The sequence below is a fragment of the Cynocephalus volans genome, chromosome 1 (genome assembly GCF_027409185.1).
Source record: "Cynocephalus volans isolate mCynVol1 chromosome 1, mCynVol1.pri, whole genome shotgun sequence".
Taxonomy (NCBI): Eukaryota; Metazoa; Chordata; class Mammalia; order Dermoptera; family Cynocephalidae; genus Cynocephalus; species Cynocephalus volans.
This window is the reverse complement of record NC_084460.1, coordinates 107,524,886-107,537,321: the sequence shown is the minus strand read 5'-3', so window position 1 is coordinate 107,537,321 and position 12,436 is coordinate 107,524,886. Positions and strand designations below refer to the sequence as shown.

Here is a 12,436-nt window from a genome sequence, read left to right as displayed (position 1 = left end):
ACCAAGAAGAAGAACAGCAAAATGCCACTCAATAACAAACAAATTGCCCCTGCCTGAATGGGGGTTCTTCAGAACTTACATTAAATTTAAAGTTACAGTGTTACTAAAACAATAAATTTTCCATATTCTTGTTTTTATTTAAAAAATTAAAAAAGTTATACCATGTGAAGCTTTAGAGAAATGGGTTTAAATTACATGATACTTTCATATTTATTTGGCTTGTTATTGAAAGAAAACAACATTTCCTCATTAATAAAATTACAACTGAATGAAGGGTCCAGTGAAATGTTTTCATTATTTGGGATTAGATTTGATCATTTTCCTTCCACATAGACATTTGGGAGGTCTGGATGACTTGATGGCTCTTACAGAGACAGGACTTTTCTTCATCACTTAAACTATAGAGATCCTAATCTTTGTGGAGCTGCAACGTTTTAGCTATGGCTTTAATGCCTTCTTTACTCTGCTAAAAGTATTAACTTATGCAGATAAAAAAATTAATACATTTCAGTGATGACTTCTTTTAAAATGCAAATTTAGCAATTTTTTTTAGAATGCATAATATGTTCTGTGTAACTGTATACACATAGTTGATGATTTGCTCTGCAACTAATTACATGATGTTGGGCAAGTAATTTAATGCCTCTGAACCTTAATTTACCCACCATCAGCTAAGTGCAAGGGTTGAACTAGATCAATGTTTCCCAAATTTCCATCATTCATATACCACCTTCAAGATATCTAACACAATTGAGAACCATTTAACACAATTAAATAATATTTTAAAATAATTTTAGCTTTACCCTAAGCAATAATAGCCATGAAACTACAAGTTTGATGAGATCATTCTTTCTTCTATACACATTAAAATAACATGTAACTATTAAAATAAAAACCTTAATCCATGTACTACCTATAATCATTTCACATGATTATGCCACATTGTAGTACACGTAGAATTTATGATTATACCTAACACATAATGATAGCTAAAACTCGTAGTCTTTCTCATTATTGATGCTTTCATTGTCTACCTAACCATGTTCCTGCCAGATCTTCTTCCACTTCTTTATGTCATTATACTACTAAACACTTCAAATTATACACAACAGTGGAAACTCATTTCATTTTAGCTCGCATAAATCTTAAAGTGGAGGCATATGTGAACAAAGAAACAAATCATTTTCTAAGGCAGGTCAATTTCTACCTGAATTCTCAATTGCTTTATGCCGTTTATTTGGAAGGGCCACAGATACATCCTCGTAATCAGGGTCAGTTTCTTTGATTGTTCGCTTGATTCCAGACATGATGACACTCAGTTCTTCACTGTGAAGCAATAATAAGTTAATTAACAAATAACTCTGCATGATACTAGTCCTTATAAATATATGTATACACAAAACAAAGGGAATAAATAAATATTACGTAATACCAGTACTTGTAAATCTGTGTGTATGTATGTACATATCCCTTTTAAAGCCAAAAGTATAAGTTAAACTTCCAAGGTTTAAAAAAATTCATCATCACAGTCATCTGTTAAAAAGCATGGGTTTTCCTTTTAAGAGAAAAATCCTTTAACAAGATACTTGAATAAGTTTACGGAAAGATTCATATTATCCTTGAATTTTATTTTTCCACAAACTCTTTGAAGCACCCTCTTAGTACATTGTTTAGACCTTTCCAACGAAGCCTGGCTTTCATACAAAGGCCCTAAAAAGGAAAGGAAAGAAAGCAAACTTTGATAAAAACGCAGTAGGCCCACACAGTGTCTTGGGATTCACAATGCACTAAGCATATTACAAAACAGTTAAGTTAGGGGCGTATAAGATCATTTACTATACAAATCATGTCTCTGGCACTTTACACAGTGCCTACTACATAGTAGGTACTCAATAAATGATATTATTGTTACTGATATTATTACTCCTAATAAACACAAACTGCACCGACTTCATTAAACTAAGTAACAAGTTTGCAATATGGTAAACAAGTCATAAGTATATAAGTATTTGAATAAAACAATCTCAAAAATCCTCTAGATCTGCACTATCCCAATATATTAGCCATATGTGGCTATTTAAAGTTAAATTAACTAAAATGAAACTTAAAATTAGTTATTTTTTTCTATATTTCAATTTTCCACATTTTATAACAAGTCACATTTCAAGTGCTCGTAGCTACTACATTGGACAATGCAGATATAGAATATTTATATCACTGCAAAAAGTTCTATTGGATAGCACTCCTCCTTCCAAACTGTTTCACTGAGCACTTATTAATATTTCATGAGTCAGTTTAGGAAATACAGCACTGTCTAGAACAGCACTATCCAACGGAAATAAAACATGAGCCACATACGGAATTTAAAATTTTCTAGCAGCCACATTTATAATTTTAAAGAGAAATGGGTGAAATTAATTTAATAAAATATTTTGTCGATCCAATATATCCAAAATATTATTATCCTAACTTGTAATTAATATAAACAACCTAGCAATTAGGGTTTACATTCTTGTATTTTTTTACTAAGTCTTTAAAATCTGCACATCTTGAGACTAGCCACATTTCAAAGGCTCACTTACCACCTGCAGCAGTTTCCCTTATTGGGTAATGTGGATCACTGATTTACAGATAAGAAAACAGGTCCAGATGTTTCCCCTTACAGTGTTAATCTATGACACAGAAGAGAGCAGAACAGCTCCCTGATTTCCAAACCTCTGCTCTACCACTAAAGGATATTATTTACATAACCAAAGGCAGAAATACACAACATGCCTTTAAAACATTTATAAAATGTTTTAAAATTGAATTAATAAAAATAAAATGTTGACTCAAAGTTATTTCTGTTTATCTTGTTCTAACTTCGTATTCAATGTTAAAACAGACAGAAAAAGTAAAAATCCCTCAGCTCTTAGTTCTTTTCGTTCACTCATCTCAGAGATAAACTCACTTGAGTCAGCTGGGAGAAAGACTCACTACGTAATGATAAATACGTAAATCCTGGATCTGAGACAACATTTTTTCCTTACTGTTATCGTGCGTAATATCGCTAAGCTTAACAATATTCTAAAATCCCCTACCATTTATAAGCATCCTGAATCAAGCCATTTAATGTTTGTTTGTAATCATTAGTTACCTGCTATCATTTAAGATATAAATGAGTCTTTATTTTAAGAGAGGCCCAGAATCAAAAGTAAGAGTAAAGTCTGTTTCTTCAGCCTTCTCCATTTGGTCTGCAATTAGTTTTAGAAAATCTGAGAAAATCTTGAGCAGTTATTCAAGGAACACATTCTTAGAAATCAATAAATCTCATTTCTTCTTCCTTGATGCAGATAGGAATAAAAAAAAAAATCTCCTACTTGCAAATAAAAATAGAATCAGAGGTAAGATACTTCTCAGCAGAGCTCCAATTCTGTCCTCACACCATACCATTTCCTCAGTGGCCACCCATCTTCTACAGTTTGCCAAATGTCTCATGAGGAGGGTATGTGTAAAGAAGAGTCCACATCCAGTACCATCTTCACTTCTCCATCCTATGGACTTCATAATCTGCATATTCTTCTCCCACCTCCCAAGTGATCTTAAGAATAACAGTGGCCACTCCCCTGGAAGGCTGAGGATTCTTGAAGAAATTAGTATTTTGCTTTATCCTCACTTAAGGGATAAAGCAAAACTCTCTTTCGACTTTTGCTCTAAAACTGGGTGACCAGATGGGGAAAAGAAAGAAAGAATTTGGTGTGGAGAGGGAAGTAAGCAGGAAACCACGAATGAGTTAACTTGTGCTGCCAAGGTAATTTGTTTTTCATGCAGCCCTTGGAATAAAGCTTTTCCTGTCATCTTTGGGCATATATTTGAGCTTTCAATAAACATGTTTAGGAAGATTTAGCTCTGTACCAAGCATTTTTTAATAATTCAGGTCTGCTTCTGTCTAGAAAGAACAACACTAAAGTATACACATGCCACATTCAAGCAAATGCTAGCTAAGGCTAGGCCCATCTGCTCGGACATACTCTCCTCATGACGCAATAAATAAGTGAATGGAATGTATAACTAATGACCCATGATAATATTAAGTTTTGGACTCTTCTTGTGTGACTTAGATTTACGAAAAGGAAATGAGAGTTGTTAGAAACTGTCAATTCAACTTTGAAACATAATGTCCTCTTTAGGTTTTAAATCAGTTGAAACAGAAAGAATACTGAGATGGTAATGAGAACTGTTTAAAAAAAATCTGTTACCATTTACAATATATCTGTGAGAAAAGGTATTTTCCCATACTATGGAACCAACACCAAATACAAAAATAAATGTAATGCTGGGGCTAAAATAAAACTGTCATCCATTCTTCCAATTTAAAAAAAATTTTTTTTTTAATTGAAGCATAATTGTTAAGTGTTGACTATCAGTATTTATGTACAGTATGTGATGATCTAATTTAAAATTTTTTTTTTTTTTTTTTTTTTTGTCCTTTTTCGTGACCAGCACTCAGCCAGTGAGTGCACCGGCCAGTTCTATATAGGATCCGAACCTGCGGCGGGAGCGTCGCAGCGCTCCCAGCGCTGCACTCTACCAAGTGCGCCACAGGCTCGGCCCTAATTTAAAATTTTTATCCCATCAAAACAGCCTCATTTTAAAAAGTAAATGCTGAAATTTAAACTTAGGGCGCCGGCCCGTGGCTCACTTGGGAGAGTGTGGTGCTAACACCAAGGCCACGGGTTCGGATCCCTATATAGGGATGGCCGGTTAGCTCACTTGGGAGAGCGTGGTGCTGACAACAAGTATATGCTACTGATTTAAACTTATACATGTTCAATAACACAAGCAAGTCTGAGTTTTTGACAAAGACAAAAAACAAGATCTTTTAATGTTCTGTGCTTTGCAATAAACCTTAAGAGAAAAATAATTTGAAAAAGAAAATTGCTTAATTAAAAACATAAAAATTATTTAACATAGTCACTTGAAATGCTTATTAAAAGGTCTTAGTTCTCATGCCAGGGAAGACCTAGAACCCTGTCCTAGAAACCTAAGTTCCATGTTTGCAAACACCACATCATGTAAGATGTGGCCAATTCTTGAGGAGGAAGGAGTAAAATCTAATAAATAAGGCCCTTGAAAGATGTGCCATATACTGCAAGAGGTATCGTCTTGATAATTTGATGATCCTCAGCATGTGAATCTCAGAAACACTGCAGTATGTGCTCTCACTCAAGACTTTTCCCATCTGGTTCAAAAGTGGGGAGAAGGGTGGCATAATCATTTTCCATCTGCTTCACTACAGACAGACATTCCTAAGATGCTGGTAGTAATTGTATAGTTCTTTGGCCCTATCCTTCCTAAATTCTTCACTTCAAACAAAATATTTTCCCCTTTGTAAACAACTAGTGCTCCTTTATTAAATATCTGAATGAGAGAATCTATAATCCATTCTCCTTTTGCCAAAAAGACATTTCAAAAATGTTTACAAAAACTGAAACAGGAAAATGGACAAATTGTGGTATATTCAATAAATGCCTAATCCAAGCACCAACACGCACAAATCTCAAAATCATATGGTAAGCAAAAGAAGCCAGACTCAGCGTACATACTGAATGATTCCAGTTATATAAAGTTCTCAAAAAAATTAATCTATAATGAAAGAAATGAGAATAACAGCTGGGGGCGCTGGTGGTGGAAATTGATCAGGAGGAGGAATGAAGAATTTCTTTCTGGGGTGAAAGAAATATTTTATATCTTAATAAGCGTTTAGGTTGTATGGGTATATGCAATCATGAAAACTCATCCAACTGTGCACTTGAATTCTGTGTATTTCACTATATGTGAACTATACTTCAATTTAGAAAAGGACTACAAAAATATTTTGTGATCATGTCATAACCTGCTTGAAACCTTCTCATGGCTTCCCATAATACTTAGAACAAATTCACATTTCTTAACATGACCTACAAGACCTTACATGAACTGGGCCCTGCCTCCCTCTCCATCTTTAATCTTTAAGATCCAGACACTTGGTTTTCTTTTTTTTCTGTTTCTCAAGTACACTTCAATTTTTCCTTTGAGCTTTTGGGCTTCTGGTTCCTTCTGCCTGCAATGCTCTTCTCCTGGGTTAGCTTTACCAGATCGCAGCTCAAACGTCCACCTTATCAGAGAAGGCCTTCCCTGACCACCCTATCCAACACAGCTCTCCTCACCTTCCTCCTTCAAAGTTCCTGGAAGCACTCAGTAAATTATTTGCAGAATAACAAATGAAGGGTTAACTAAAGTACTTGCCAAAATACAAATACCCACAGGGAACATAACTACTAGCTTACACTAGCTTTCATCATTCTTTCATAGAAATCTGTTCTTTGGTATCACTACATCTTTAAAGGCACTATAACTAAATGTTTTAAATACAGGAATGTGCAAAGTTATTACAAAGACACATGCAAACAAAAAGACAGCAGGCATAGCAATAGCAGTAACAGAATAATTCAAGGCAAAAAATATTTAATATGATAAAAATTATGTCACCATTAAAAGACACAATCACAAAGATATAAACAATATACCAAATAACATAGTATCAAAATACACACACAAAAAAACCAAAACTGGAAATACAAGGAGAATTTAAGAAAATCATAATCATGGAAGAATTTTAACACAATTCCCTCAAAAATTTAAAACATCAGGACAGGGGCCGGCCCGTGGCTCACTCGGGCGAGTGTGGTGCTGATAACACCAAGGCCATGGGTTCCGATCCCATATAGGGATGGCCGTTTCGCTCACTGGCTGAGCGTGGTGCTGACAACACCAAGTCAAGGGTTAAGATCCCCTTACCGGTCATCTTTAAAAAAAAAAAAAAAAAAAAAAAATCAGAGCAACCGATAAAAAAGATTACATTGATAATGTAATTAACAAGCCAGATTTAACAGATAAATACAACTCTGAACCCAACAGAGAAAAATCCATTTAAAACATCTATTAAAATTCAGGAAGCTGGCCAGTTAGTTCAGTTGGTAGAATGTGGTGCTAATAACACCAAGGTTTGGAGTTTGATCCCTGTACCAGCCAGCAAGAAAAAAAAAGGATGACTGAAAAAATAGTCTTAAAAAAAAAAAATTCATTAAATTTAAATCATATACTATAATAGGAATGAAGAAAGTTTCAATTATTGAAAAATGTGAAATGTGATAGCCATATTCTCTTATCCTAATAAGATTAAATAAAATTAAACATTAAATTATTAACTCACTATAATATGGAAAATAAGATACCCTTCTAATAACTCATAGCTCAAAGAGGAAATCAAAACAAAAATAACAAGACTATTTAAAAATTGACAACAATGAGAACACAATTTATCCAAACCTATGGAAATGTGGTCAAGTCACCCTCATAGGAATATGGCAAACCAGTTTTCACTTGCGAATACAGATATAAATCCAATCCAGCAGGGTATTAAAAGAATAATACATCATAACTGGAAGGTTTTATTGCCAGCAATAGAAAAAGAAATAAGCAGATTGAACAAAAAGGCTAAATCCTGAACAGTAGGGGTGAGATGAAGAAGGAAAGTGATTTGCACTGCCCATGTCGAAAGTTGGACCTTTAGGAACATTTTAATGAAACTGACTTACAGTAATCCAAATATATATGATCCATTTCATGAATTATATTTTGCAAACTAAAAGTAGCAGCAGCTTTTACTTCAACACCATCTAGGCTTCCCAAAGACTGTTCAATGTACACTCCAAGAATATATATCCATTTTAATATTACACTGAGAAAAATCCTTAGGCATATACAAGTCCTATTGAAAGAATCAAAATGTATATTTCAATGTCACTTAAAAAATTTTCATCTATTTGAGAATTATTCATAGGACTATCATCTCCCATTGACAAAGAAAACTGAAAATAAACACACCTAATCTTTTCCCCCACATTATGCTTACTTTACAATACAAGCAATCTGAAGTAATCTATTATAGGAAAGACTCAGACTAAGGGAAATCTAGGAGAGAGAAAATTCTGTTCTGATTTTCACAACAGTTGGTACTGACAAAAACTCTAATTATTCTAAGCCAGGTCTTATACACAAAATCTTCTGAATATGTTCCCATTTATTGGCCAACATGATCACTATTTCTTCAACCCTATCTTACATGAGAACAAAAACAGGTTTTTTAAGTAAAAATAATCACAATTTTACACTGGACCAGAGCGGTGGGAAGCTGAGAGAGGTCCAGTCATTAGCATCAAACTGATGATGGCCATTCCCAACATGATATATAAAGTGCTAAACAAAATAGGAAAACTAGTCTCCAGCCCTAGCAGCCTGAACATGCCTGATCATCTCTGCTCTCCGAAGCCAAAATGGGAAAACTAGACAGCTGAGCTCAAAAAAAGTGTTTCATTATGTATCATATATTTCAAGGTCAAAAATACCTATTTTCCTATTATAAATAAAATTGCTTAAAACTATACAATTTGTTAATAATGTCAGCCCCAGGGTCTATTTAGGCCAGTACTCTGTCTCCAACCTTGCAAACTAACACATAAAAACATTTAGGATAAAATAGCTATTCTAAATTATCCATGCCAGGGCCAGCCCATGGCTCACTCGGGAGAGTGTGGTGCTGATAACACCAAGGCCACGGGTTTGGATCCCTATATAGGGATGGCTGGTTAGCTCACTGGGTGAGCATGGTGCTGACAACACCAAGTCAAGGGTTAAGATCCCCTTACCGGTCATCTTTTAAAATAAATAAATAAATAAAATAAATTATCCATGCCACTGTCTCTATCCATTAATGCAACAACTGGAGAGCTGACCTTACGTAACTTTTATCTTCCTTTACTCCACCAATTCAACATACTTTCTTCTGGAAGAATGGGCCATATTTAAGGGTTATAAGGGTTTTGAGACATAACCTTCTAGTGACTTCCTAGGAGTCATGTGCTGTCAAAGATCATTGCAATTGCACTGGAACAAATCTGTGTTTTCTTATAGCAAAATTGATTATATTACGGTAAAACTGCAATGCAGCCATTAAAAGGAATGTGCTGATATGGAAATCCTCTAAAATAAATTGTAAAGCCTAAAACACCAAGGTGCAGAATGCTGTGTATATTTTGATTCCTTCTGTGTGAACTGGGGGAGAGAGAAGAGAGGCAAAAGAAGTGCTCATGTATGCTTATGTAGGTTTTGTTGGAAAGATCAAAAACAATAAGTAATAATTGCCTCTGGGTAGTGGATCTGCTTTCCATTTTATTCCTGACTACCATGTTTGAATTTTCTAACCATATACACATGTTATTTTGGGGAAGAAAACGCCAAAAGGACTAATCTGGGAAATAGATTATATGCGGGTACTTCAAAAAGCTTGTGGGAAACAGACTTAAAAGATAATACGAATCTTTCTACAAACTTTCTAAAGTATCCTCAAGATGTCCATTTGTCTTTCTGTTTTCTTCCTACTTCTCTGAATATTAAACAAAAAAACAAAAAACTACAGAGACAGTGGAACTGGAACTCTCATACATTGCTGGTGAGAATAAAATAATACAACCACTTTGGAAAAAGAGTTTGGTAGTTTCTTAAAAAGTTAAGCATACTCCTACCATGCGACCCAGCCATTCCACTCCTAGGTATTTACCTAAGAGAAATAAAAGTATATGTCTATACAAAGACTTGTACATAAATGTTCACAGCTGCTTTCCTTGCAACAGTCAAAAACGGGAAATACCCAAATGTTCACCCAAATACAGGTGAATGGATAAACAAATTGTGATCTACCCATACAATAAAATACTATTCATTAATAAAAAGGCATGAACTACTGATACACGCGACAACATGAATTTATCTAAAAATAACGATGCTGAGTGAAAGAAGCCAGCTTAAAAAAAAAATGTACATACAATATAAAATGCAAACTAGTCTAGAGTGACAAAAAGCTGGAACAGTGTTTGCTTCAGGGGAAGGGGCAAGGATAGGGAGGATTTGGAAAAAGGGCATGAGGAAACTTTTGGGGGTGATGGATACATTTACTATCTTGATTGTGGTGATGGTTTCACAGGTATATAAATATGTCAAAACTTATCAAATTGTACATATACATGCAGTTTGTGGTATGCCAATTGTACTTCATTAAAGCTGTTTAAAAACACACACTAAATGTAGTCTGCCAAAAAAAAAAAAGTGTAAAGAGCACACAATGACAATCCTCATACAATGCTGGTTAGAATATAAAATGGTGTAGCTACTGTGGAAAACAGTTTGATGGCTCCTCAAAAAGTTAAACACATAATTACACATGACCTACAATTCCACCTAGGTGGATATCCAAGAGAAATGAAAACACATGTCCATGCCAAAAATTGTACATGAATATTCTTAACAGTATTATTCACAATAGCAAAAAAAGTGGAAACAACCCAAACGTCCACCTATTGAGGAATGGATAAAGAAAATGTGGTAGAGTCCTACAGTGGAATATTATTAAGCAATAAGAAAAAATGAAGTATTGACACATGCTATAACACGGATGAACCTTGAAAATATTGTGCTAAGTAAAAAAAGCCAGATACAAAAGGCCATGTGTGTATGATTCTATTCACATGAAATGTTTAGAAACAGGCAAATCCAGATACAGAAAGTGGCTACCAGGGGATGAGGGGAGAGCTAGGACTGATTGTTAATGAGTGGGGGGTTTCTGTCTGGAGTAATACAAACGTTATGGAATTAGACAGTGGTGATGGTTGTGCAACCTTGTGAATATACCAAAAACCACTGAATTCTACACTTTTAAAACAGTGAATTTTAAGTTATGTGAATTATATATCAATTTAAAAAAGTAAACCCACACTCTTAAGTAAACTAACTCTTAAAAACAAAATGCATAGCAATCACCAGTATATCCACAACTGTGAATAAAAACATTACAAATAAATTTGAAGCATGCCACCACCCCCCCAGTCTTCCCACATTCTCCTCACACTCAGCCTTCCTTACTAGCACATAACAAGTACCCCCTCCACAGCTCACTTTTCAGATAAGAAGCATAAACAATCTCTGCCTAGAACTATTTCTTCTGCCTCTCCAGGGCTACAGTCATCAAAGTTCACATGCCCGAACATCTCACAATTATCTTCCAATGGGTTCATATTTCACCTCTATCTTCTCCACTTACTGAAATGCTCTTCATCCTCCAAGAATCAAACTAGATTCCAACTCACCCTTGAAGTGAACTCCAGCCTTCAAAAGCCTCTTTTTTTTTTTTTAATTCCCAAAGAACAGATAACATGGAAACAATCCGCTTCATAAGTCTTGCCTTCTCTGAGGGTAAAAGTGCACCAACCCCCACCATTTATTGGGCAGCAGTGTAGAAAACAGACTGAAAGGGGGGCAGGATTAAAGGCAGGGAGGTAGGGGCCAATTTAAGGAAGTGGCAAAGATTCAAATAAAAATCTGTATTTGAATGAGAAGAGAGGAGGACCAAGTATTTCTGAGAATCTATCCTAAGGAAGCACTGTCAAGACAGGGCGACGTACATCATCTGTGGGCTGTGGTCGCAGACCTACAACCTAAATGCTAGTTTTCCTCTTCCTATAACTTTTATAATAAAAAATAGTCCATAGCAAACTGTAGTGCATCTATTAAATGAATATGAAGGCATTGAAAACTGTATGAAAAACATATGGGGAAAATTCTGCAAGCTATATGTCAAGCCACATATTTTTAATATGTAAAGAACTTTTGACAATCAACTAGAAAACAAACAAAAAGATGGACAGAGAACAGGAAAAGAAATTCAAAAATGGCCAATAAATGTGAAAAAATATTCAAACATACTAGTAAACAAGAAATGAAAAAAAACACAAGACACCATTTTTCTTCTATCAAATTTAGTTTTGGGACAGATAGAAATAAGGTACCTTAAAGAAGGAAAACTTTTTTCTGTCTCAAATCACATTCATTGTCCTCACTTCCTCAATCCTATTCATCACACACAGTATTCTAATCTGGTTTCCAATTCCTACTTCTAGAACTGTGGACAGTAATGCTGATGACCAAAACCAATAACCTCCAGGTTGCCAAATCCAACTGACAATCTTATTAAACATCTCAGAAGCACGGATAACAGGACCAATTCTCCATCTTCCAGAAACCTACCTCTCTCAGTTTCCATGACAGCAGTCTCCTAACTGGCTGGCTGTTTCTCTGTGTCCTTTGCTCAATCTTCTTCCTCTATGAGACCTAGAAGTATTTCAGTGCCTGAGCCCTTTTCAATTCTCTAACCACACTCTTTCCCTAAGTGATCTCACACAGTCTCATACCTTTGAATATCATCTGTGTACTGATCATTCCCAAATTTTTATATTTAGCTCTAGCCTCTCTCTTCCCTGAGTTCCAGACCTGTACATCCAACTGCTGCCTCCACATACTGACT

At 35.1% G+C, this 12,436-nt stretch overlaps 1 protein-coding gene across 6 annotated transcripts in view; it reads right to left on the bottom strand.

The window, feature by feature from the left end:
- The window catches only part of YEATS2 (YEATS domain containing 2), a 97,339-nt gene that overhangs the window by 83,372 nt on the left and 1,531 nt on the right, over positions 1 to 12,436 (bottom strand). For all 6 annotated transcript variants that reach the window (XM_063101453.1, XM_063101456.1, XM_063101457.1 and 3 more), the window contains exon 2: positions 1,208 to 1,326. In XM_063101453.1, the coding sequence (XP_062957523.1) occupies positions 1,208 to 1,307 (100 nt within the window). In that variant the 5' untranslated portion in view covers positions 1,308 to 1,326. The remainder of the gene's footprint in view (positions 1 to 1,207; positions 1,327 to 12,436) is intronic.